Source organism: Enhydra lutris, unplaced genomic scaffold (genome assembly GCF_002288905.1).
Source record: "Enhydra lutris kenyoni isolate GAN:26980312 unplaced genomic scaffold, ASM228890v2 scaffoldscaffold42, whole genome shotgun sequence".
NCBI classification, from domain to species: domain Eukaryota; kingdom Metazoa; phylum Chordata; class Mammalia; order Carnivora; family Mustelidae; genus Enhydra; species Enhydra lutris.
The window spans coordinates 8,354,287-8,381,589 of record NW_019154126.1 but is presented as its reverse complement, the minus strand read 5'-3'; the positions used below and the strand labels follow the sequence as shown (position 1 = coordinate 8,381,589).

Here is a 27,303-nt window from a genome sequence, read left to right as displayed (position 1 = left end):
CTAGTAGCAAAATCAAGGAATTTACATCAAACAGTCTCACAGAAGTGACTGTGGAACCTTTTTCTGAGAATGAGGGATTGAGATGAGCTAAATCCATAAAGGTCAGTTCTGTAGACAGCATTTTGACAGCATCGCACTTGTCCCCACTCCAATGTTACTGTGACAAGTAGTGAGTAATGTTGCTTTTTGACCTGAATAGAGATCGAGGGCTTTTTTCCCCTCTCCCTCCTCCTTTCCTTCCTTCTAATTCCCTTCCCTCCCTTTTTCTATTAAGGAAAGAATGTTTTCAATTTGTGGACTAAACAGATAAATTACAGAAGCCAGTAGTAATATTAATAGCATTTACCGAAGGCCTAGTGTATGTGACTTGAAGAGCTGACCAGCTAGTATGTGTTTGACTAAAGAGTCAATTTAAAAATGGGCAGAGGACCTGAATAGGAATTTTTCCAAAAAAGACATACAGATGGCCAACAGATGCATGAAGAGATGTGCAGAATCACTCATCATCAAGAAAAGGCAATCGGAAAAACGATAATGAGATCCCCTTACACCTGCCTCAATGACTGTGATCAAAAAGACAAGAAATGACAAGTGTTGGCGAGGATGTGGAGCAAAGGGAAGCCTTCCTCACTGTTGGGTGGGAAAGTAAGTCGATGCAGCCACTATGGAAAACAGTCTGGAAGTTCCTCAGACAACTAAAAATAGAAATGCCATATGATCCAGTTATTATACTTGTAAGTGTTTACCAAATTAAATGAAAACACTAATTAAAAAAGACATATGCACCCCTGTGTTTACTGCAGCATTACTTACACTAGCCAAGTTAGAGAAGCAATCCAAGTGTCCATCGATAGATGAATGGGTAAAGAAGATGGGGTACAAGGGAATATTACTCAGCCATAAAAAAGAAGGCGATCTCGCCATTTGCAAATAGATGACCTAGATGGCATTATGCTAAGTAAATAAAACAGTCAAAGACAAACACCATATGATTTCACTAATTCTGGAATCTAAAAGACAAAGCAACAAAACCAGAAACAGACTCACAGATACAGAGAACTGGCAGTTGCCAGAAGGGAGGCAGTGGGAGGATGGGCAAAGTAGATGAAGGGGATTAAGAGATACAAACTTCTAGCTATAAATCCCAGGGATGAAAAGTACAGCATAAGGAACATAGTAATACTGTAATGATTATGTGGTGACGGGTGGTAAGTAACTACACTTATGGCGAGCATTTCAAAATGTATATAATTGTTGGATCACTAGATTCAACACCTAAAACTCATATAATATTGTATGTCAACTATACTTTAAAAATAAAAATTTTAAGAAGAAAGTCAATTAAGCTACAAACTCCACCCCAACAGCTGAACAACCCAATGTGATTTCTGACTTTAATAATTACCGGACACCCCTGACCTATCATTTTTTATGAACTCAGGGAAGGCCTGAGCCAACGTAGGGGAAGGGAACTTTCCCAAGTGCACCCATCTGCCAATGCCTTTTTCGAGGAGTGTCACTTCCTGGGTACATCTTCATCACCATCTTCATATTTATTACTCGGAATTTGGAAATATCCTCAGATGTCTATCCAACTTCCTTAGTCAAATGGGGGGGGAGGAAGGCAAAAAAAAAAATCTTGGAAATGAAACCCACTTTTTTCTTCTGAATGCAAGAATCTAACTGCTCATTTATATCTCTGAGTGGTTTTGTTTTATTTATGTCACAGTTTGAAGAACTCACTGGGTCCCATTATTGCTCTGTGTACTGAAGCGGTCGGATTGCGTTCTCCTTATTCAGGCCTGGTTATTTGATTTTTTTGACGACGCTTAATATGAAAAGTCATAAACCTCCATGCAGTAGAGCCTTAGAACCATACATATCTGGGCAGGTGGTGGGTGTGAGGACGAAACTCTGTGTCCCATTGTTCAGCCACCAGACTAACACTGAGAGAAGACATGTCACAGGATTGAACCTGCACATGATGGAAGTATTCAAACAAGCTTTAAAAAATATTATGTGGTTTTAAAAATGTTTTGGTCACAGATCAAATGTCAGTGCTAAGGGCAGTGTTTATAGAGTACTGCTGCTCTGTGTGATACGCCCCCGCCCCCTTCATAGAAGTGCCTGCCTATTTGTACCAGAAGACACTTTTTTTTTTTTTTTTTTAGGAACCCATTATTTGGGGGATACTTTTATAGAAGCAGCAAGTCCAGTTAGAAACTTCCAGTATCTCGTGCCGCTTCTGCTTTCTCACCATCTCCACTGGCATCTTCTCAGACCAAGCCACCAACTGACTTTTTTCCCCAGGTTCTAGCGATGTCCCCACTGGTCTCTGCAGATGCACAGACTCCCCTCCATCCATTCTCCGTGGGGCTGCTAGTTATTCAGTTCATACTTCCTCCTGCATGAAACTCTGAAATGCTTTCCCGTTTTTTTGTTTGTTTGTTTTAAAATCGGGTAGGGGTTTGATCAGGGAAAGAAAACAGCTATAGGTGAAATGGAACAAGGATTTATTACAGAGATTCGAACTTAAACGCAGTTCTTGGGGAGGTGAACTGAAAATCAATTCACCCAATATCAACCTGCCAGTTTGACCCCTGCATCTAAAATTGCAAAGCAGGTACGTACCTTCAGCCAGGTCCAGGCCCAGGTGTGGGAGAGGCAGGGGCAGGAAAAGGGCTTGAGTCTACAAAATCCTGGAGGACAGTCATTTGAATGTAAAATTTTCAGAAGTCCTATCCTCTGAAATGAGAAGTGTAACCAAAATGGATATTCAACTCAGGGGGACAGAAAAATCTTAAGCATAATGGCCTGAGTGAAATAACTGGCAAAATCTTGGGGAAACAAAGTGAAAATTGCCCTCCAAACTACCCACCCACCACCAAATCTCCAACAGTCTGGCAAATTTATAAAAGTTAATTGATGCGTGTATTTTCAAAAATGACACATCCTACGTATTGTCTCTGGTTTCCAGCTCAACCATATAGTACTGGTTTTCTTCTCTCTCTTTTTTTTCTTTGAAGTTTGTGATCTTTTCTGATTCCACATCCATTGGGGTTCGAAGCATTGTTTCCTTTGACCAGGCTTATACTGGTAATTGCAGACTAGCCTCGGTGTCTCTGACTGCTCGGATTTCACATTTGAAGTACAACAGAGCTTTTGGCAACTGCGTTTATAGCTCCTCTGTCGCTTTTCCCACTCCCTTCCATGGCAGGTGTGTGCAGTGCGGAAGCTTCCCGTGGATGCCTGCAAAATGCCGGAAGCCTGCTTTTTTCCGTGCGGGTCGCCCCTGTCTGTACCCTGGCCGCTCTCGGTGTCCATTCCCCTCCCCCACACTGTGAACTCTTCACTCCTTGGTGGAAGCCAATGGTAGCCCCTTGCCTGCACCTTGGAAAGAGAATAGCTTTCAGGCTGAATGTGGGTGGAAGAGCCCTACAGAAACAGCACGTAACTAGGCAGAAACCAGGAGCGCTGTATACAGACTCTGTCTGAGCAAAGAAAACACTCCATCCTAGAGCAACGTCAGCTATGGTTTTTTCTTTCATCCTTTAAGTATGGGTTACCTTGTTTGTGATCATAGGAAACAGCAACTCCTTCTGCCTCAGGAATTTCCCAGGAGAGATGACATTTCTTAAGTGGTTTTTTTTTGTTTTTTCACAGATTCACATGTGGTGAGTTTGAAACTTACTAACACTGCTATTTCAAATCTGTATCAATTAACTATGCAGTTTGGTGCTTTTCTAGTAAAATGGCTAGTGTTGTTGCTTTTTTTTTTCCTTTTTTAAAAATTGAAGCCTATGGGGTGCCTGGTGGCTCAGTGGGTTAAGCCTCTGCCTTTGGCTCAGGTCATGATCTCAGGGTCCTGGAATAGAGCTCTGCATTGGGCTCTCTGCTCAGCAGGGAGCCTGCTTCCTCCTCTCTCTCTCTGCCTGCCTCTGCCTACTTGTGATCTCTGTCTGTCAAATAAGTAAATAATATCTTAAAAAAAATAAACACAAATAAATAAAAAATAAAAAAATTGAAGCCTAGTTGACATGCAACGATAGTGATAGCATTTTATCAGTTTATCCAAGTTCCTTGGCCCCATCGGCCAAAAGGAAGGAAAGAACAAATGAACCCATATGGAAGATTGAATCGATCATGGATGGAACTGTGATTTTTGTCAACAGAAAGAACTAGTGACCTATCCCTTGCTCTCAGTAACAGGGAATAAAGCATCGAACGGTGTGGTCCTAGACATTGTCAAGGAAAATCATTGCCCCGTGCAGTAACTGGCAGGCGCACAGTGACTCTAAACAGACACCAGCTTCTGTCACATGTGAATTATTTAAATGATGGAAGCTTGGCTTGCAGAAGAGCACTACCAACCAAAAACTAATGGCCACGCTAGCCACAAGTCCTACAGTTGTCTGTCAAACAGTCGGAACCAATTATTTACACATTCTAGGCCAATATATATCCCACTCCTCAGTTCCAGATAATTGCGGATAAAAGCTGCTTTAGCCTCCGAGCTCCTTTTTCGCCATCCCTGGTCTCTTTTCACCTTGTCTCTTGAACGTACCACTGTGCATCATCCTCTGCCTGTCCTCCCCGAAATGATCTCCTCTCTACCCAAACGCTTCCTCTGAAAAAAAATCATCTAGTGAATACACAGTAGTTCCTCCTGCTAGCAGAACAGAGCTGTCATTTGTTAACCACGGGCTGTGTGCTAGACCTGTGGTAGCTTTGATACTTGGGAGCTCATTTCATTGAATTCCTTTGACCTTAGGAAATGTGCTTTGTTATTCTAATTTACAGAGAAGAAAACAGAGGCTCCGAAGGTCAGGGCTTTCAGAATGTCTTTTTAACGAACAGCTTGAAAGCTTTGGAGGCATTTTGTATTACCTGGTTCCCAGTCAATTTGTCACCGCCCTCCGAATGTATGCGGCCGGCACTCCGTGTAGACCACTGTTTCTGGCAGGGGTTCCGCTCTTGGCCACGAAGGTGTTTGTCTTCACACTTTCAGTCGCGCCTTCTTCTTTCCAAGAGAATCCCTTCATTTAGGAAACATACGGACGCATGAAAGCTCCGGAACTGGGATTCTTGTTGTCAGTGATGGAAACTTGGTGACTACTTAGTTTGTATTGCAAATGAAAATAAACAGGAAAAATAGAGAGGTTTTTTACTCTTTGGAAGCAGCAATTTTCCGTTTCAATCAGAGTCACTTTCATTATAACAAAGGATTTTTGCTTTTTTAAAGATTTATTTATTTGAGAAAGAGCGTGTGTACATAGGTGGGGCAGGGGCAGAGGGAGAGAGAGAATCATCAGGCAGACTCGCCACTAAGCACGGACCCCTTCACCTCTGACACGGGGCTCAATCCCAGGACCCCGAGATCATGACTTGAGCGGAAACTCATAGTCGGACGCTTAACCGACTGCACCACTCAGGAGCCTCGGAATTTTTGCTTTTAATGATTTTCGAAGTATTTCTGACTATGTGCGCTAGACCAAAGAAAACATCTACAGCAAGGAAAGTCTTTATTCTTGTTTTTTTATTAGTAAACCTGGGCGTGCCCCCTCCCAGTTGTTTTTTGGGGGGAATAACCTGTTAAATCATCAAGGTCAGAGATTTTTGTCCTACGTATTTAAATCTGCAATTTCTGACACATGATGGACCTTTCAACAGAAGTTTGTTCGCCTGGATAGTGAATGAGTAATGGAACGATCAATAGCCTCAGTCTATTTAATTTATTTGAAAAGCAACAAATGAAAAATTTCTGATACAAGGCTGGTTTTGACCTAAGTTATTGATTATGAGTTTGTTTGTTTTTTTTTAATGGAGATTATTGTTGAATTAACCAAGGAAGTACAGCCGTGACTAATGAGATAAAATTAAGCGAAAGGAAACTGGGAACTGAATACCAAGAAATATTTTCAGTAGATGAGGCTGGGATTAAATCAGGTGAAGGAGTCCCAGTGGAAGTGGCCGGGGACATTTAACACCATGCGTGTCACTGAAGGCTGCAGTGAACTTCAACAATTTACTAGAGAGTAACTCTGGCTTTGGCAGGATGATAAGTGGGATCATATCTCTAGTTCCATTGATTCTCTTTCTTACACAGGTATCTGTTCGCAGCCTCCCCTCCCCAGTGGACAAAATTTATGTGTGTGTTACATTTTCTGATTATAGTTTTCTTTTCTTTTTCTTTTTTTTTCCAGAAAACACTCTTTTTAGAGCCTCTTACTGGTATCACCAGAAATGTCTTCCTTAAGTGGGAAAGTCCAGACGGTGTTGGGCCCCATGGAGCCCAGCAAACTGGGCCGTACCCTGACTCATGAACATCTGACGATGACCTTTGACTGCTGTTACTACCCGCCTCCTCTGTGTCATGAAGCCACATCTCAGGAACCTATTATGATGAAAAACTTATTCTGGATTCAAAAAAACCCTTATTCCCATAAAGAGAATCTTCGGCTGAATCAGGAGATGGAAGCCGTAAGGGAAGAACTGTTGTATTTTAAAGCCAAAGGCGGAGGGGCTGTGGTGGAGAACACGACCGTTGGGATTAGCCGAGACATGAAGGCTCTGAGATGGTTTACGGAAGAGACAGGCGTCCACATCATAGCTGGAGCTGGGTTTTACGTGGAGGCAACTCACTCCCCGGAGACCAGAGCCATGTCGGTAGAGCAGGTGAGAAGTCCCAAAGACGTGGGCAATACTTGCGTGTCAATTCAGAAAGGCCAGAACCTCAGACACTGGATTTTCCCTCTGTCATCCCCACCAAGGAATGTCACTGACTCAGAGGTAGCATGTTACAGAAATGTGCTAGCTAGCAAAGACATCTGCCAGTGGAGACCCAAATTGGGAACATTTCATCTCCTAAAGAAAAAAGCATCAAGGGAGGAGAGCTTAACCCTCTAGTCACTGAAAAACCCCGAGTGTTAACATTCAGGGATATCTGGTATCCCTGCTCTGTAGTGGTACCACAGCCTATTTGTAAACCTCATTTTCCCATTATAAACTTCAGTTACATAACCCCGATTTCCTTTCTGGATTTTATCATAACCAGCAATAAAAATTCACGGTAGGGTGAAATTTGGCAGGCAGAGACTTGGCACATGGGCGAGTAATGTTTCCTTCTTTTACAAAACAGGAAGGGTGGAAGAAAATCCATTCCTGGTTTTGTTATCATAGGATCTTAAGCAAGAATGGGCAGAAGGAAAGAAAGCTTCCAGAGAGAAACAGAAAGAATTAGCCACGAAGCTTCTTTGCATATATATGTGCTCCCTTTCTGAATATGCCTGGATGTGTTTATACATGTTTATACCTATTGTCTGTATGTGTATATGTCTTCCCTTGCCTGCTTGCTAGGCAAAGAATGTCAGTTGCAGTCTTCGCAATGATTCAGTTAATCGTTAAAATCTTTGTATTGCAAAACTTTATCTGTATCATTTTCCAGTTGGATATTTACCTTTTTATATGCTTATATTGTTTGAAGACTACCCCGAAGTCAGCATTATACCTTCTTCCAACCACTCTTAGTAGTAATATACCTATGAATCAAAAAATGCCGTAGGAGTATTGTGTGCTGTGAATCTTTTGTGCTGCGTGGGATTAAGGACCGCATACATTAGGGAGATTTAAAGGATTAGTTGATATAGTTGACGTAGTTCAAGGGCAGTCTTTTTATGTTCTAGATGTTTCTCAGCTTAAATTATAGATTTTTTTTTTCTCATCTGAATGTCTTTTCAAGAAGTCACATTTTTCCCCCATAGCTTCCTAAAGCCACAGATTTCTCATCAAATAATCACAGTAAGATAATATTGAATCTTTGATTTAGAATAACTTGCTGAACTTGAGATTTGGCCTTTCTCATGGACCCATATTAATTGAATGGACGGCAGATACATTTTTAAAAGAATGAATGACCAAATGAATAAATCCATTCACCTACTGTGGTGACTCTGGGTTGATCAATTCCATAGTCTCTAAAATATTTTCTTTCCTGCTCTTCCTTAGCTTACTGATGTCCTCGTTAATGAAATTCTCCATGGAGCTGATGGAACTAGTATCAAGTGTGGCGTCATTGGAGAAATTGGCTGCTCCTGGCCTCTGGCTGAGAGCGAAAGGAAGGTTCTTCAAGCAACAGCTCATGCTCAGGCTCAGCTAGGCTGTCCTGTTATTATTCATCCTGGAAGGAATCCAAGTGCACCATTTCAGATTATCCGAGTATTGCAAGAAGCCGGTGTAGACATCTCCAAAACGGTTATGTCTCACATCGATAGGTAAGCAGACTCTCTCCAAATGAGTCCAAGTCACCAGATGATAATGGGTGGTCAAATAAATAATATCATCAGATTAGTGGAATACTAATCACCTACAGAAAACCACTAACCACCTGGATGAGAGTATCTTACAGTAGACATTAGTAAAATTCAATGCTGCCAGCTCTGTGTCCTGACTCTGGGCTGTTGGTGTTCTAGGTATTTTGTGTAAATCATTTCTTTTCATTTACTTAATCCTTCATAACCTTCATAGGAACTGTCCCTGTGTACTTTACTTCTTTGCCTCAAGTTTTGATACCACAGTAGCTGCCAAGTCTACTTGCTCAGTATTTGTCAGTAGTTAAAGTGATAAATTTATCTGCAAATATAAAGGGAAGGGAAAGTGAACGGTTTCACCCTGAGAAGAAAACCACAAATGTAAAGATTCAAATGTGCTGTTGTGACTGGCGGTTTGAGTCATCCGAATTTGGGAAAATGCAATTATAAAACATAATACTGGGGCATAAGCCTGGGTGGCTCAGTCAGTTAAGCATCCTACTCTTGATTTTGGCTCAGGTCATGATCTCAGAGTTGTGCGACTGAGCTGTGCATGGGGCTCCAGGCTCCACGGTGAGCCCGAAGTCTGCTTCAGATTCTCTCTCCCTCTCCCTCTGCTCCTCCCCTCCACTCTCTCTCTCTCAAATAAATAAATCTTAGAAACAAAACAAAACAAAACATAATAGTAATGGGTATATTATTTGGTAGTATTCTTGGTTTCCCATGGCAACTATAACAAAATATAAGAAACTGGGTGACTTAAAACAAGAGATTTCTTATTCACAGCTCTGGAGGCCAGAGCTGCACTTCCTCCAAAGGCTCTAGGATAAAATCCTACCTTCCTTCTTTCATTGTCTGATTGTTCCAAACATTCCTTGGCTTGTGGCTACATAACTTTAATTTCTGCCTCTTTCTTTACATGGTCCCCTCCTGTCTATTTGTGTCTTCTTCTCTTTTGTTTCTTAGAAGGACGTATCGTTAGATTTCGTGTCTACCCAGATAAACCAAAATGATCTCCTTTGAGATCCCTAACTTCATCACAACTGCAAAGACTCTTTTCCCAAACAGGATCACTTTCAGAGGTTCAGAGGGTTAAAACATGAACATATCTTTTTGGAGCCCACCACTCAACCCCCCAACTCATTATATTAGATATGTAGGGGTCCACAAAATAAGTGACTATCTTGTTTGAACAGATGTTGGCGGCAGTTTGTTTCTTGAAGAAACCTAACAGTATTACAAAGGCCAGGCATTAGCCTTTAGATGAAATTGGTTAAGAAATTAACACAGGACAGAGGTGCCTGGGTGGCTCAGTGGGTTAAAGCCTCTGCCTTCAGCTCGGGTCATGATCTCGGCGTCCTGCGATCGAGGCCCGCATCGGGCTCACTGCTCAGCAGGGAGCCTGCCTCTCCCTCTCTCTCTGCCTGCCTCTCTGCCTACTTGTGATCTCTGTCAAATAAATAAATAAAATTAAAAAAAAAGAAATTAACACAGGACAAATGAGACTAATAACACATTACAATTACTAATATCTTGCCTATTGGAGTAAAGCCATATTAACAGACTGGTGGCCCCTCACCGTCACACCTGGCATTCTGCTCTTTGATAAACTAATAGTTCTACAGCGTGCACTGATAATATGCTTCTACTTAGTAGAAATGTTATAAAATCCTGTGCTGAAAAGAAATTAAAAGTTACAATTGTGGCAGAATGGAGGGGGTGATATTAATGGACTGACAGAACATCAAGGTAAAGGCAATTTTCTGGCAACTGGATTGGTATCAAGATCAATACATGGCTGTTTTGAATATCTTCTGGTTGTACTGATAAAGAAGAGGATGGTTCTAGATCCCCATCTTAGAGGTAACGTATCCTAATATGAAGAATAGAATCTCTGGACCCAGAGACTCCTGCTTTTATATCTTGACTCAACCATTTGCTGTAAGATCTAGGGTAAGTTCATATGAATTTAAAATAATGTATTTGATAATGTTACCTTGTATGATTTTGAACATATGTAGCGTCTTTAATCTAGAAGGATGATTTTTTAATATCTTTTAAACAGTGTGAAGTATGGCATGAAAATGAGTAAGATAGTATACATTTTTAAATTTTATAAATATTTCTCGGGTTTTTGAAAACATTGTATTCTGTTGTTATTAGGTTCTCCAGAGGTCTGTTAGGCTACAGTTAGTAACAATGTTCAAATATTCTGTCTTCCTACTGACATTGTGACTGCTCAATCTATTGGTTACAAAAAAAAGAAATATGTTAAAATCTATTATGGTGGATTTTTAAATTTCTCATTGTACATATATCAGGTTTTATATATATATATATATATATATATATAATTTGAAGCTGTGCCTTCATGTGCATATAAAGTTGTTTCACTTTCCTGGCAAATTGAAACTGATTTCAACATATATTGAACTGCTTTATCTCTAGTAATTTGAGTAATGCTTTTCGTTTTTAAGGCTTCTTTATCTGATATTAATGTGACTATCCTGATCTCTCTTTGTTAGTTTTATAAATTAGATACATTTTACACACACCTAGCATGTGGCTGGGTTTTGGGTTTTATCTAGTCTCTTCTCCTATATGAACACTTCAGGTTTTTTTTTACATTGACTACGTTTACTAAAATGTTTGTTCCACTTTTTCTTTTTTTCCTTAAGATTTTATTTATTTATTTATTTGAGAAAGAGAGAGCCACGCACACATGAGTGTATGAGTGGGGGAAGGGCAGAAGCAGAGAATCTCAAGCTGACACCTCACTGAGCATGGAGCTCAAAGCGGAGTTCGCTCTCAGGACCCCAAGATCATGACCTGAGTCAAAACCAAGAGTCGGACACTTAGCTAATTGAGCTATCCAGGTGCCCCCCCCCGCCTTTTTCTTTTTGTCATAGTTAATGTCATCCTTTCTTGATTTCTTTTATTGATTTTTTTCACCTTCTGCACTTTAATACTTTGGAAGGTATCTATGCTATTTCTATCCTCTCAATGGTTATAACAGAAAATGTAACATGGATATTTAACGTGTCAAATTTTAAATATAAGAAATATTTTACCAACCTCCCTGGTAATACAGACTTTAGAATCCTTTGACTTCAATCACTTACCATCTAACTTACATACTTTTTTTTTTTCCAGGATAGGTGTCAATTTTTTTTTAATCCCAGTAATTAGACATTATCTTATTATAATCAAACATTTAAATGGTCAGTGTATATTGAGATTAGCCTTTCTGTTTGCTGTTTTCTTTGCTCGCTATTCCGTCTTCATCTCAGATCTTTATCCTTGAATTTCCTAAAGTACACAATTTGAAGTTCCCTCAGTATGTATCTGTTTTGGTAATAAATAGTATATATGTATCTGAAAATGCCTTGATTCCTTTATTCATAAGAGATAATTAAATGGAATAGGTAATTTATAATAATTAAAATAGACAATTCTACTTAAAAGTTATTTTTCTAAGATATCCCATTTTCAACTGACATATCCACTGACCCTAATTATGCTTCCTTGGAAGTATCCTGCCATTTCTTTCTGTTTTTGACATTTTTGTCTCTGGGAGTCTCTCTCTGCACTATGATCTATCTTAGTGTGAATTTTTTATCGTGTATGCCTGGGATTCCTGGATATGAAGATGTATTTTTCATTTGTTTCTGGATAACTTGAGTGATTGTCTCTTCAAATAGTGCTTCATCTGTATCTTCATGATTATTTTCATCATAAACTCCAGTTTGATATACGTAGGATCTGATTACCTGTCCTGCAGGTCTTTTACCATCTCGTTCATGTTTCCATCCCTTTGCATATTGGACCCATTTTCTGAAAGTTCTATCTTCCTATTTACTACTTCTCTCTCCAGCAAAATAATCTGCTGCCTGCTCTATTAATTTGGTTTATAATATTAAGAACATAAAACTTAAAACCATAGTCCTTCTAAAAAAATTCTATAAATTCTATGTGTTTACTTTTTTAAAAGATTTATTTACTTATTTTGGAGGAGAGCAAGTATGCATGGGGGAAGGGGCAGAGGGAGAGAATCTCAAGCAAACTCCCTCCTGAGCACAGAGCCCCTTATGGAGCTTCATTGCTGCACCCAAGAGATCATGACCTGAGCCTAAATCATGAGTCAGATGTTTAACTGACTAAACCATTCAGACACCTCTCTATTGGTTTACTTTTTTTTTTTTTTTAAGGTTTTACCATTCTTTATTTTGGATATTTAGATTTAAGGTGTTGAAACCTACTTGGTTTTGTGGGAAGGAGGCATAGACTGGCAATGTGTTATGGAAAATCTAGCTCTAACTGACAAGAGGCTCTGTAGTCATGGGCATATACTTTTGATGAGGGTGGGAGTGTCTCTTTTTTTTAGAGAGAGAGAGTGCCAGCAAGAGCTAGCATCAGGGAGAGAGGATGGGGCAGAGAGAGAAGGAGAGAGAGATTCTTTAAACAGGCCCTGCACGCAGAGCATGGAGCCTGACACAGAGCTCAATCCTACAACCGGAAATCAAGAATCGGACACCTAACCGACTGAGCCACCCAGGAGCACCTATTAGTTTACTTTTTAATTCTGTTTGGTGAATTTTTTTTTAAGATTTTATTTATTTATTTGACAGACAGAGATCACAAGTAGGCAGAGAGGCAGGCAGAGAGAGAGAGGAGGAAGCAGGCTCCCTGCTGAGCAGAGAGCCAGATTCGGGACTCGATCCCAGAACCCTGGGATCATGACCTGAGCTGAAGGCAGAGGCTTTAACCCACTGAGCCACCCAGGTGCCCCTGACTGGTGAATTTTGGTAATTTCTTTTTTCCTTCAGTATGTTTTCAATTCAATCTTCAAAAAAAAAAAAAAAATTAAACATATAATATTTACCTTGTGATTGATAAATCTAATTTCTAATGTATTTTTTATAAGATTTATTTATTTATTTATTTGACAGCCAGAGATCACAAGTAGGCAGAGCAGGAGGCAGAGAGAGAGGGGGAAGCAGGCTCCCTGCTGAGCAGAGACCCCGATGTGGGGCTCAATCCCAAGACCCTGAGACCATGACCTGAGCTGAAAGCAGAGGTTTAACCCACTGAGGCACCCAGGCGCCCCTAATTTCTAATGTTTTTCTCCCCCTGATTTTATAGTTTGTTGGTTCTTTGGGTTCTCATTCATGTGAAGTTACTTTCTCATACTAAAAAAAAATGTTATTGTGATCTTGAAAATGATTATGAGTCCTAGGCTGAAGGATTTTTTTCCCCTGTTCATTTGTTGGCTTGTGTTATTCATTTCTTGTAGGCAGTTAGAGGGCACTACCAATCTGGGACTACTTTAAACTCAATTTCTAAAAATTTAAAAAAAAATTTATTTTTTGTGGTAAAATGGTCATATATAAAATTTACCATCTTACATCTATTTTGAAGTATAAAATTCAGTAGTGTTAAATACATCCATATTGTTGTGCAACCAAACTCCAGAAATCTTCATCTTGCCAAACTGAAACTCTCTACTCACTAAACAACTCCCCACTCCTCCTCCACACTGGCCAAGGCAACCACCATTCTACGGTTCACCTCTATGAATCTGACGACTCTAACTACCTCATACAGGTGGAATCATACAGTATTTAGGTTTTTGTGTGACTCTTTATTTTTTTTTAAGATTTTTATTTCTTTATTAGAGATAGAGAGAGAGTGAGCAGGAGGGAGAGGGAGAGAGAATCTGAAGCAGACTCCACGCTGACTATAGAACCCAGTGTGGGGCTTGATCTCACAACCCTGAGATAATGACCTGAGCCAAAACCAGAGTCGGACACTCAACTAACTGAGCCACCCAGGAACCCCTTTTTGTGGCTCTTGAAACTTTTCACTTGAGGGGTTTAGAATCACACAAGGTCTACGAATTTTGGCTCCTAAACCCAGTGAATGCAGGCTTGCAGCTGTGGATTCTTACTGGAGATAGTTTTTCCCAGTCTGCTTCCCTTTCACCAGAAAACAAGACCAAGAAAGGCATATAATCTCCAAAGACTCCCTCTGTGGACCAGATTTTTACCTCCTCCTCTGCCCCCATGGGTGTTATGTGGGGTGAGGTCACACTCCCTTTATGTGCTGATGGGAACTGTGTCTGCAGTTTACCTCCTTATTATCCAGGCTGGGCTCTGTCTCGCTTTGGCCCATTAACTGACCCCACACCAGGCAGATGGGCGCTCTAGGTCTCCCTTACCTCTCACTTTCTCTGTTCCCTTGTTTCTGCACCATGAGCAAGTCCTTTACTTCCCCACCAGCCTAACCAAGCATTTAAAAATATGAGTTTTTCCCCTTTCATGTTCTTCAGTATTTTACATGCACTATGTAGGAAAGGCTTTTCGTGACTATTTCATCTACCATGCTGCTTGAACTGGCTCATGATGATCCTTAAAGAATCTTTCTGATTCTTTTTAGAGTTAGACATGTAGGTAAGTTAGAAAATTATGCTTGTTAGTAGAAAGGAAGCTTTTGTTGGAAACGGTGAAATAAATCTTAACTCTAAGTACAGTAGGACATCCTAGCTCATAAAACCAAACAACATATATATTGTACACATACGTGTATTTTCTTTTGAATAACAAAGCTACATTATCTGATTTTCAGTGGCTGCCTTTCCAGTGCCTCCCTCTAGAATGGCTCAGTATGGAACTGAGAGATTGGCCTGACATCAGACAAATTCAGAGCATGCTGGGAAATCCTGAGACCATTCTGAGAGCAGCCCACCCATTCTATACCTATATTAAGGACAATGCGGGGTTCCAGTGCCTGAAGAAATAAATATGTAGAAGTAGGAACATTTTAGGGAAGAGGCGACTGGGCAAAAATGGCTTCAGGAAAAAAAAAAGTAGTGCATTTGGAAAAACAAATGGAATAAAGTAAAATAATAATAATAATAATAATAATAATACTCAGGAAGGCAGATGCTGGCAACTTTGGCTTTTTGATGTGGGTGTTCACAGCAAGACAGTTGCCAGGCTGAAGTGTGACTAGGTCAGCCTTTCACAGACTCCTGAGGTCTGCCAGGGTGCACACACAATCTGATCTGTATTGAAAGGGCAAGGATTTCAGCTTTTATAATGGGGACAAATCATAAAAGGGCATGTATTTCCTGCAAGGAAATACACAGACAGCACATAAAAAGTAGACCATTCGGAAAACAAGACCTCCAGGAAAAGCAAACCCAACAAAACACAGAGTCATCCCGCCATGCCTTTTCAGGCATCCAGGATAAGGCTCTGAACCCTGAGCTGTTGTGATTATGAGATGACGGGTCTGGACACTGTCTTTGCCCCACAACTGCTTTTAGAACACTGGGCTTTCACCACGACCGACGCTCACATTTGACTACCTATCAGAAGGGAGCTTTTATCCCCTTCAAAGTAGGACTTCTATCGTTTGAGAACACAAAATAAAATACTCCAGGATGTCCACCGTCACGTTAAAGCAGTGAAATATTTTGAAGGTAGATAAATCTTCACTAGCATTCATGCATAAGGCATTCTCTCTTTAAATACATGTAGACACATGCACGCACATACACATACACACCCCAACAGCAGCAACAGCAAAATTGCCACTACTGATCCAAAAGGAGCAGTTGGGAGGCTGAGAAGGAAGAGTTAATGAATGGCGGACACCTCAGGACACCTCTGAACCACACTGTTGTCATGTGACCATGTATGACCTGCTTAAGGTCGTTTACCTAGAGATAGCAACTTTGACAAGATAAATCTGCTTCTGTGTCTAGGCCCTCCCCTCACCATCTGTTCTCTTCAAGAAATACGGGCCTGTGGACGTGCCTGTGGACGGCTGTGAATTTAGGGGGCTGCCCTTCACAGTTACAACCACCCAAAGTCAACAGTTATTGCAAAATAACACCAGCCCTTAGGTGTCCCTGTTTGGGTTGTTAATCTACAAAGGCTTTATGCCCTTTTTTTATAATTATACTACCTGTTAAAACTCTACCTACCTTTCCAGTGAGCATAGAATCCCAGCACAGTCTCTGCCCTGGTCTAATACAGGGTGTGTGGGATTTAAGAAGATAGCCCATGGATGGTCTTTTCGCAGTTCACCTCCAAGGATATTTTATCCATCGTGTACAATAGGGTAGCTGTAGGTATTTTTGTGACAATAAGATTCTTTCATTACCAGTGAAAGCTGGGTAAAAGGACAGGGCTGGAAAGCATTGGGGTACTAACTATTTCCTGATTAAGTTTTGAGTCTCTGGGAGGGCAAAAGACAGGTGCCATGTCTCCATCTTTTTTCTACTTGGTTATCTATCTAACGAAGCACAGGGCTTTGATGGAAATCTAGGGCCTAGAGTTTGATGAGAGGCACAATAATAGTTAGGCACAGGAATATAGCCCACCTCTCTCTTGGAAAATTGCTCCCTGTGGAGGGTAGAAGTAGTTGACCCAAGGGTTTTGAAAGAGAAGTGAGAGCATAAGGAATGGGCTAATAAGCCATTTTATTCTCTGTACCGCTGATTGTTCATGCCAAATTCACCTAACTCTTTAAAGGATACAATTTTGATACATTTTTTTCATGCTTTCAATTAGATGAAGGAAGAGGGTAGAGTATTACTTCATTGATTCATTTATTTATTCATTCAACAAATATTTATCAAGTGCCTCATGTACCAGACACTGGGATAGAGCAGGGAACATGACACATTCTCTGCCTTCAAACTGATAATTGGATTATAAATGTGGTGACTTTTAACTTTACAGTTGTCTTTGAAAAGCCACAAAAAAATTATTATCTGGTATCCTCGGAACTGCATGTTTTTAATTCCTATAAATACTAGTGAATTAACATGGGATCACTCAAAATCAATTCCAGGGAAATACCTGGCAAATGTAAATGGTTCTGAACATCTTTATATCCTTAAGTAGGATGGTAGGATTTTAAAGAACGAACAATTGGTATGTCATGCACGTGAAATGGTTTAGAACATCTAGAATCCTGTGTGTACAGTGCCGTAGTTCTTAACAGTTTATTATTAGCATTATGCATATGCATGCATTATGTGCATAAGGAGAGTATGTCTGACAGGAATGAGTACACATTGTAGAGTATATACATTGTGCACATTATTTATAGTAAAGACAACTTATTTAGTCATATTGGCTCAGATCCTACCATGGAGTGAAAAACTAAAGAAATCAGTTCAGGCAACAAAGTAGAGAGAGGTCTGGTAAGCAAGTGAGAGTCTTTAAAAGAAAATAGGTAATAAGAACACTCCCCTTTTCAAAATTTACTAATGTCCACTGACGTTTCTTCTGCTCTCGCTATGGCAGATGACAGGAAAGAAAAACTAGGGGGTAAAAAAAAGAGCCTAGATGCTTTTAAATATGTCATTATGGCCGCTTGTCTATAACTTGTCACACTGTGGCCAAATTTTATATAAAGATCTACGTTGGTTTCTGGAGAGTACTCACTGACATAGAAACACAAACTCTGAATACATTTGAGGTTAAAATTGTGTGATGATATTGGCTGCAGCTATTCCTTCATCCGTGCAATGTGCCTTCCTTCTAAATGTGTTCTACACACACGTGGGATGATGGAGAAATGGGGTGCTGGAGTCATGTGGCTTAATTTCTGGTAACGACACCAGCACTTTTGTGTGATCTTGAACAAGTCACTTAAGCCTTTCCAGTCCTTTGCTCATCTGTCAAAAGGGTTTAAGAAAAATTACTCCTAACCCCTAAAGTGTTATGTGGATTCCCCCCATTATTGTTTATCATGGATTTCCTTTCATTGCAGGACCTGTATATTAATAATTTTTTTAAAAAGTCCAGACAAATGTGTGACAGACTGAAAGGCAGCAGAACATCTTAAAATACAGAAATAATCCCAAATAAAATATAATTAAGTTATGCTGGTAATTGATATTTGTGGAGTATCCCAGATTGTACGCTACACTTTAGCAGACATATGGGCAGACCAGCCCATACAGGGGGCCAAAGAAGGCACTGGTCAGGTATTCTCTCCAGTGCATTATACCCACCCAAACCTTCTACCAGCAATTTTTTTTTTCTGAAGAAATTTTTCATGAGTCTGACACCATTCCCATGGAATGTGACATTTTAACAAATAGCATTGCTATGTCTCTGAGATTTATCTTCACTCTTCTCAATACCATCATTCCCTGAACTGTGTACCGCCTTATATGAAAAACGCAAGCTCTTTTGTGCGATGTGGCAGCTGGAAAGTTCATATGGTAAAAAGCTCTTCCTAGGGTATATAAACTGTGAAATGTATTTTAAAATAAAGTTTTAATTACGCTTCACAATTCAGAGCCAACTTCTGGTTTTAGTCTAATTTAAACAAGGGTTTTTCTCTCTTGCAGCCATCTGTTCCTTTTGCGTAAGCCGACACTTAAGTCATAATATTGAAAGTGTGACATCATTCCTTCTATGATGTCATTAAATAATCTCTGTAAGGTGGGGACTCGTGCAGTCAGGGAAGTGAATAAAGTAGGAGGAAGATCCTTGTTCAACTGTAGATAATGGGGAATAAAATTAATACAGAGCAACCTGAATTATATTTCTATTGTTTTTCATTCCCAATGGTTTTCTCATGTTGGAAAGACTGTCCCATAAAAGCAATGTCTTAATACCAAAAGATAAATGAAGCTTTAAAATGCTTACATATACATAAGTCAATCGGAGAAAGACAACTTTCATATGATCTCCCTGATATGAGGAAGTGGAGAGGCAACCTGGGGGGTTTGGGGGATAGGAAAAGAATAAATGAAACAAGATGGGATCGGGAGGGGGAAAAACCATAAGAGAAACTCTTAATCTTGCAGAACAAACTGAGGGTTGCTGGGGGGAGGGGGGTCGGGAGAGGGGGATGGGGTTATGGACATTGACGGGGGGTGTGCTGTGGTGAGTGCTGTGAAGTGTGTAAACCTGGCGATTCACAGACCTGTACCCCTGGGGCTAAAAATACATTATATGTTTATAAAAAAATAAAAAAAAATTTTTTAAATGCTTACATATATGGAGTTAACGAGCATGTTCACGTGACTGCACCGTTCTAACTGCAGGTCTGACTTTGTGTGAAACTAAAGTTTCTGGGCAATATTTCATTGAAATAACAAGTTATACTTTCTATCCATCGCAATGTTTAGACTGCACATCAAGAACTTACCTTCTTCAGGGCGAGACTGGGAAGATGACAGAGTGAGAGGACTCTAACTCACCTTGTCCCACAAATACAACGCAGTAACGCATCTGTGAATAACCCGGAAGATGTCCTGAAGACTACTGGAACAAACACCGCCACTGAAAGCCCAGAAGAAGCCACATCAAAGAGGGCACAAAGGGTGGAGACACAGTGTGGAGTGAAATGGGATGGCTGTCCTTGGGGAATGGGGCAGCCCTGGGTGAGGAGAGGAGAGAGAAATAGACTAATACTTGGGGGAGCCTGCACAGGGAAGACAAATCTCCAGGACATTTGGCTTTGAAGGCAAGAGGTCCAAATTTTGTGAGTTCTTACCAGAACTTAACCAGAGGGTCTTGAAACTTGGGGGGCTCAGTTCTGGGAGAGCCGAGAGGGGAATAGGAAGCTGAATGCCTGCCTTTAAAGAGACAGCACAACAAAGAGTCCCTGCTGACACAGCCTAGAAGCAGCAGTTTGAAAAGTGCCTGGAGTATATGGGAGGGAAAGCTATTTACTCATCTCAGAGCATGTGTGGAGGGGCAGGGATCATTGGAAGACCCCTTCAGGAACAAAAGAGCTGTCAGATGTCCTCTCCCTCCCTTGCCCTTCAGCATAAACACACAGCTACCTGTGGGAACCAGCAGGGTACCACCATCTACTAACTGACTTGTTTACACCAAGCCCCACTCACCTAGGCTTCAGTGGATCTTCTCAGAAGTCCATGCCAAGACACCTGGTAAAAATGGTAAAAAGTACTGATTAAAAAAAAAAAATCTTAAAAGCAGCAAAAGAGGGCACTTGGATGGCTCAGTCAGTTGAGGTTCCAACTCTTAATTTCAGCTCTGGTCATGATCTCAGGGTCCTGGGATTGAGTCCCATGTCAAGCTCTGGGCTCAGTGGGGAGGAGTCTGCTTGAGATTCTCTCCCTCCCTCTTCCTCTGCTCTTCCACCCTCCCTGAAATATATATATATATATATTTTTTTTTTTTATAAAAAGCAACAAAAGAAGACAGTTACATACAAGGGAAACCCCATAAGGCTACGAGCAGATTTTTCAACAGAAACTTTGTAAGCCAGAAAGGAGTGGCATGATCTATTCAAAGTGCTGACAGGAAAAAGTCTGCAGCCAAGAATATTCTATCCAGCAAGGCTATCATTCAGAATAGAAGGAGAAATAAAGAGTTTCTCAGACAAGCAAAAGGTAAGGAGTTCATGACCACTAAACCAGCCTTACAAGAAACATAAAGGACTTTTTGAGTGGAAAAGAAAGACTATAAATAAGAGTAAGAAAAGTAGGGAACATAAAAGCAGTAAAAGTAAGTATATCTGTAAAAATGGGTCAAGGGATTCACAAAATAAAAGGATGTAAAATATGATACCATATAACCAAAATGTGGGGTAGGAGGGAGAGGAGCAAAAAATGGGTTCAAACTTAAGCAACCATCAACTTAATATAGACTGCTATATGCAGAAGATGTTATATACAAACCTAAGAGTAACCACAAGTAAAAAAAAAAAAAAAAAGCAAAACCTATAATAGATATGCAAAGATAAAGAGAAAGGAATCCAAGTATATCACTAAAGGAAGCCAGCCAACCCTAAGAGAGCAAGAGAAGAAAGGATCAGAGAAAATCTATAGAAACAGCCACAAAACAAGTAACAAAATGGAAATAAATACACATCTATCAATAATCACTTTGAATATAAATTATCTAAATGCTCCAAAAGACAATGGATGAAAAACCAAGACCCATTTATATGCTGCCTACAAGAGACTTATAGACCTAAAGTCACCTGCAGATTGAAAGTGAGGGGATGGAGAAACATCATAGAAATGGATGTCAAAAGAAAGCTGGCATAGCAATACTTATATTGGACAAAATGGACTTTAAAACAAAGGCTGTAACAAGATACAAAGAAAAGCACTATATAATAATAAAGGGGACAATCCTATAAGAAAATATAACAATTGTAAATACTCATGCATCGAACATGGAAGCAAGCAAATGCATAAAGCTTTTATTAACAAACATAAAGGAAATAATCAATAGTAACACAATAATAGTAAAGGACTTTAGCATCCCACTTTACGTCAATGGGCAGATCATACAAATAGAAAATTGACAAGGAAACAATGGCTTTGAATGACACACTGGACCAGAGGCATCTAACAGATATAGTCAGAACATTCCATCCCAAAACAGCAGAAGATACATTCTTTTCAAGTGTACATGGAACATTCTCCAGAAGAGATCACAGAGGCCACAAAACAAGTCTCCACAAATTCAAAAATGTGAAGTCATACCATGCATCTTTTCTGACCACAATGTTATGAAACTAGGTCAACCGCAAGAAAATATCTGGAAAGAACACAAATACATGGAGGTTAAATAACGTGTTACTAAACAACAAATGTGTCAACTAAGAAATCAAAGGAATCAAAAATTACATGGAAATGAAAATGAAAACACAACAGTCTTTGGGATGCAGCAAAAGCGGTTCTAAGAGGAGAGTATGTGGCAATACATCAACTCAAAGAGCAAGAAAAATCTCAATTAAGCAACCTAAACTTACACCTTAAGAAGCTAGAAAAAGAAGTACAAACAAGACTCAAAACCAGCAGAAGGAAGGAAATAATAAAGATTAGAGCATAAATAAATGACATTGAAAGTAAAAAAGCAATAGAACAGATTAATGAAACCAGGAACTGGTTCTTTGCAAAGATCAACAAAATTGATAAACCTCTAGTGAGACTCATCACACAAAAAAGGGGGGGGGAGGATTCATATAAAATCAATAATGACAGAGGCAAAATCACAACCAACACTACAGAAATAAAATGAATGTAAGAGAATATTATGAAAAATTATATGTCAATAAATTGGAAAACCTAGAAACATATAACTACCAAAACTCAAACAGGAAAAGATAGAAAACTTTAACAGACAAATTACCAGCAATGAAATTGTATCATTAATCAAAAAATTATCAACAAACAGAAGTCCAGGTCTGGATGGCCTCCCAGATTAATTCTACCAAACACTTCAGCTAATACCTATTTTTCTCAAACTATTCCCCCCAAAAAATAGAAGAGGAAGGAAAACTTCCAAATTCATTCTATGAGGCCAGCGTTACCCATACATGAGATAAAGATACCACAAAAAAGAACCACAGGATAATATCTCTCATGAACATAAATGCAAAAAACCTCAGCAAAAGTAGTAGGAAACTGAATCCAACAATACATTAAAAAATCATTCACCACAATCACATGGAATTTATTCCTGGGATGCAAAGGTGGTTCAGTATTCCCAAATCAATTAATTTTATGTATCACATCAATAAGAAAAAGGACAAAAACTACATGAAATGCAGGAAAAGCATTTAACAAAGTACAACATCCATTCATGATAAAAAACCCTCAACAAAGAAGGGTTAGAGAGAACACACCTCAACAAAATAAAGGCCATGTATGAAAACCCCACAGCTAGCATCATACTCACTGGGGAAAAACTGAATGCTTTTTCCTTAAGGTCAGGAATAAGGCGAGGATGTCTACTCTCACCACTTTTATTCGATATAGCATTGGAAGCCCTAGCCACAGCAATCAGACAACAAAAAGAAATAAAAGGCATCCAAATTGGTAATGAAGAAGTAAAACCATCACTATTTGCAAATGACATGATACTATATCTGGAAAACACTAAAGACTTCATCAAAGAACTATTAGAGCTGATAAATGAATTCAGTAAGGTTGCAGGATACAAAAATAATATACAGAAATCCGTAGCATTTCTATACACTAATAATGAAGCAGCAGAAAGAGATATTAAAAAAAATAATCCATTTATAAGTGCACCAAAAAACAATAAAAATACCTAGGAATAAACTTAGCCAAAGAAGTGAAAGACCTGTACTCTGAAAACTATAAAACACTGATGAAAGAAAATGAAGATGACACAAATGGAAAGATATTCCATGATCATGGATTGGAAGGGCAAATATTGTTAAAATGTTCATATTACCCAAAGCAATCTACAAATTTAATGCAATCCCTATCATAATACCAACAGCTTTTTTCACAGAACCAGAATAAGCAATTCTAAAATTCATATGGAACCCCCCAAAATCCTAAATAGACAAAGCAATCTTGAAAAAGAAAAACAAAACTGGAGGTGTCAGAATTCCAGATTTCATGTTATATTACAAAGCTATAGTAATCAAAACAGTATGGTACCTGCACAAAAACAGACACATAGATCAGTAGAACAGAATAGAAAGCCCAGAAATGAATCCACAATCATCTGGTTAATTCATCTTTGACAAAGGATAAAAGAATATATAATGGGGAAAAAAAAAGTCTCTCTAACAAATGATGTTGGGAAAACTGGACAGCTACATGCAAAAGAATGAAACTGGGCCACCTTCTTCACCATACATAAAAATAAACTCAAAATGGGTCAAGGACCTAAATGTGAAACCTGAAACCATAAAAATCCTAGAAAAGAGCACAAGCAGTGATTTCTCTGACATTGGTCATAGCAACATCTTTCTAGATATGTCTCCTGAGACAGAGGAAATAAAGGCAAAAGTAAAACACTGGGACTACATCAAAATAAAAGCTTCTGCACAGCAAAGGAAACACCAGCAAAACTAAAGGACAACCTACTGAATAGGAAAAGATATTTGCAAATGATGTATCTGATAAAGTGTTAGTATCCAAAATATAAGAAGAACTTAACACAACTTAAAAACACACACACACACACACACAAACATACACACAACAATCCAATTAAAAAATAGAAGAAATGAATGGACCTTTCTCCAAAGAAGACAACCAGTGGCCAACAGACGTATGAGAAGATGTTCAACATCACTCAACCATCGGGGAAATGCAAATCAAAACCACAATGAGGTATCACTTCACACCTGTCAGAATGGCTAAAATCCCAAAAGTCAAGAAACAACAAGTGTTGGTGAGGATGTGGAGAAAAAAAAAAAAAAAAAAACAACTCTTGTGCACTCTTGGTGGGAATGCACATTGGTGCAGTCACTGCAGAGACTATGGAGTTCCCTCAAAAAGTTAAAAATAGAACTACTGTACATTCCAGGAATCACACTAGTGGGTATTCACCCAAAGAATACAAAAACACTAATTCAAAGGGATATATGCATCCCTTTGTTTATTGTAGCATTATTTACAATAGCCAAACTATAGAAGGCACCCAGGTGTCCATCAATAGATAAATGGATAAAGAAGAAGTGGTACATATACAACGGAATATTATTCAGACATAAAAAAAGACTCCACAAAATCTTGCCATCTGCAACAACATGCATGTATTTAGAGAGCACAATGCCAAGTGGAATAAATGATGAGGAAACCAAGACTCAGAAAAGCTAAGTAACTCAACTTCCCAAATGACAGGTTGAGAATAAAGCCAGTCAGAGAAAGACACATACCATATGACTTCACTCATATGTGGCACTTAAGAAACAAAACAAACTGGAAAAAAAAGAAACCAAAAAAAGAGACTCTTAACTAGAGAACGAACAGATGGTCACCAGTGGGGGAGGTAGATGGGGGGATGAGCGAAATAGGTTAACAGGATTAAGGGCATACTTATCTTGTGAGCACTGAGTAATCTACGGAACTGTTGAACCACTACATTGTACATCTGAAACTAACATAACACTGTATGTTAACCACATTGGAATTCAAATAAAAAAAAAAAAAAAACCAACTTGCCTCCTTCTATTTAGTTTCTATTTTGGCATTAAAAATAAATTAATTGAAATTTGTCAGTTAAGAATTTTTCAGATTTATAAGATGCAACTGCTATTAGCAATATAGGAATATACAAGAATAGTGTTTTAGAATTATATTAATATTGAATTTATTAATTTTCATATTAATTTCTTTGAAATATTCCATGATAAACATTTAAACATTCATAGGTTATTACATGTATAGTTAGTTCTAGGTGAGTTTAATAATTCCCTTAAGCAGTTGTTGAAAAACTCCCATAAAATAATAAAGAATCTTACATAACACTATCTGAACAAATATCCATTGGTTTTAAACTGAAGAATTCACTAGGGAGAGAGACGGTTTTTCTTGGGAGTTACTTGGTGATAAATAATTTTAAAAAGAATCAGTCTTTGAAATTCAACACTGTTTTTAATAAATCAATTGTTTACAGATCCATTTATTATTGTATTTGTATGCCAACTCTAAAAAAGTCTCTCGGTCAAGTTCATTAAGTTTTAGCAATGAATATGTCCTGTGCTTCTCTCTGCATTAGGCCCTGAGTTAGTCTGATCTCACATTAGCGCTGCTAAATCATGGTGCAAAGTCTCTAGGTCCAGGAATTCACAGATTGTAATGGCAGATGGATTACCGCACAATCACAGTCCGTGTAATGGAAAGGGCACTAGGAGTAGGAATATCTGGTTTCGATCACTTAAGAGATCCAAGCTTTAGTTTCTTCATCTATGCGATAATGATACTATGTGGCATAACTATTTTACCAATGGACTGTGAGTTTCAGAACAGACTTGTCTCATGCTCTTGCTATCATTCAATGACACCAACATCTAATCAACTGCCCAAGATAGGCCCTTGATTCTCCTTCTCTGTCGCTGTCACTATGGAAATGGTGACTCATCACTGACTCTTCCTGCTGTTTGCCCTATTCTTGTCAAGGACGGCATTATTCACCAGATGTTAAATTCCTCCCTTGCCTGCGCTCTCACATGATGAAACCTGTCTACCTCACAAAGATCTCCAAATATGACGCCTCCTAGCCAGTCCTCTGTTGTTAAGTCAGGCCCTCATCTGCCATCTGAACCACTGTTAATAGTCTCCAAACAAGAATTGCTCCCTTAGCTTTGCCCATGTAGACACCATCTTGATCTTTCCAAGTGCAAATTGGATTACATTCCTCAACTCCGACTTGTACCTCTTAAAGGACCCCTTCAGCTTCAGCACAAAATCCAGACATCCTGATCATATGGTCTACACCCATCCCTCCACCTCATCTCCCATGATCTCTAGCACATGTGCCACATTTGGGTTAATGCCACACAGGCTGTGACGCTCAGTGCCCTGTGCTCATTGTTCTTACATGCTTCTCAATCTGCAGCTCATGAGAGGTTTTCTTTTTACAAAGCTTTTCCTGAATGAGCCAAACAGGATCTGTTATCCCTTTCTCTGAGCCAGCGCAGTTCCTAGCAGTAATTTTATTATTATCCTTGGTAGGTCTGTAAAACAATTATTTGTCTCTTTTTTTCTAATAGACCCTGAACCTATTAAAGGACGGGACAGTGTGTTATTTGTCTTTGTTTATCCAGTGAATGTCTCATACTATAAGTTGATGATCAATAATTTCTTATAGGTGGTTGCATAGATGGATGGTTGCTTCTACCCTCATGCACTTTAGCTCTGAAAATCACAGCACTGTCTTCAGTAACAAGATTCTTTCTTTTTTTTCCCCCTCTCAACAGATGTTCTTTATCATCCATCCCTCAACACCTGAACTCCCCCAACCTTTCTCTGAACAGTCTTCTATTCAATAAACTCCACTCAAATGAATGTCTCCTTTTATTGTCCTTTCATAACACTTCATATTTAGTTGTACCAAAAAAAAAGCTTTCAACACTTTTAATTGTCATTATTAGTTTAAATGCTTATCTCCTTCCCTTGGACTTTATGTTCCTTAAGACAGCAGCTCAAATTTCTTCGTCATGTCTGTATCCCCAGCGGATACAGACATACAGGCTAGCACAAGGTAGGTGATAG

The 27,303-nt window shown here is 39.2% G+C and overlaps 1 protein-coding gene across 2 annotated transcripts in view; it reads left to right on the top strand.

Moving 5' to 3' along the window:
• Window positions 1-27,303, top strand: part of LOC111155574 (phosphotriesterase related) — a 68,573-nt gene that overhangs the window by 29,178 nt on the left and 12,092 nt on the right. Inside the window, exons 2-3 of one of the 2 annotated variants that reach the window (XM_022515819.1) lie at window positions 6,204-6,675; window positions 8,005-8,270. In XM_022515819.1, coding sequence (XP_022371527.1) covers window positions 6,244-6,675; window positions 8,005-8,270 — 698 coding nt within the window. In that variant the 5' untranslated portion in view covers window positions 6,204-6,243. Of the gene's footprint in view, window positions 1-6,203; window positions 6,676-8,004; window positions 8,271-27,303 lie in introns of those variants that run through there. The other variant, XM_022515820.1, reaches the window with a different exon arrangement.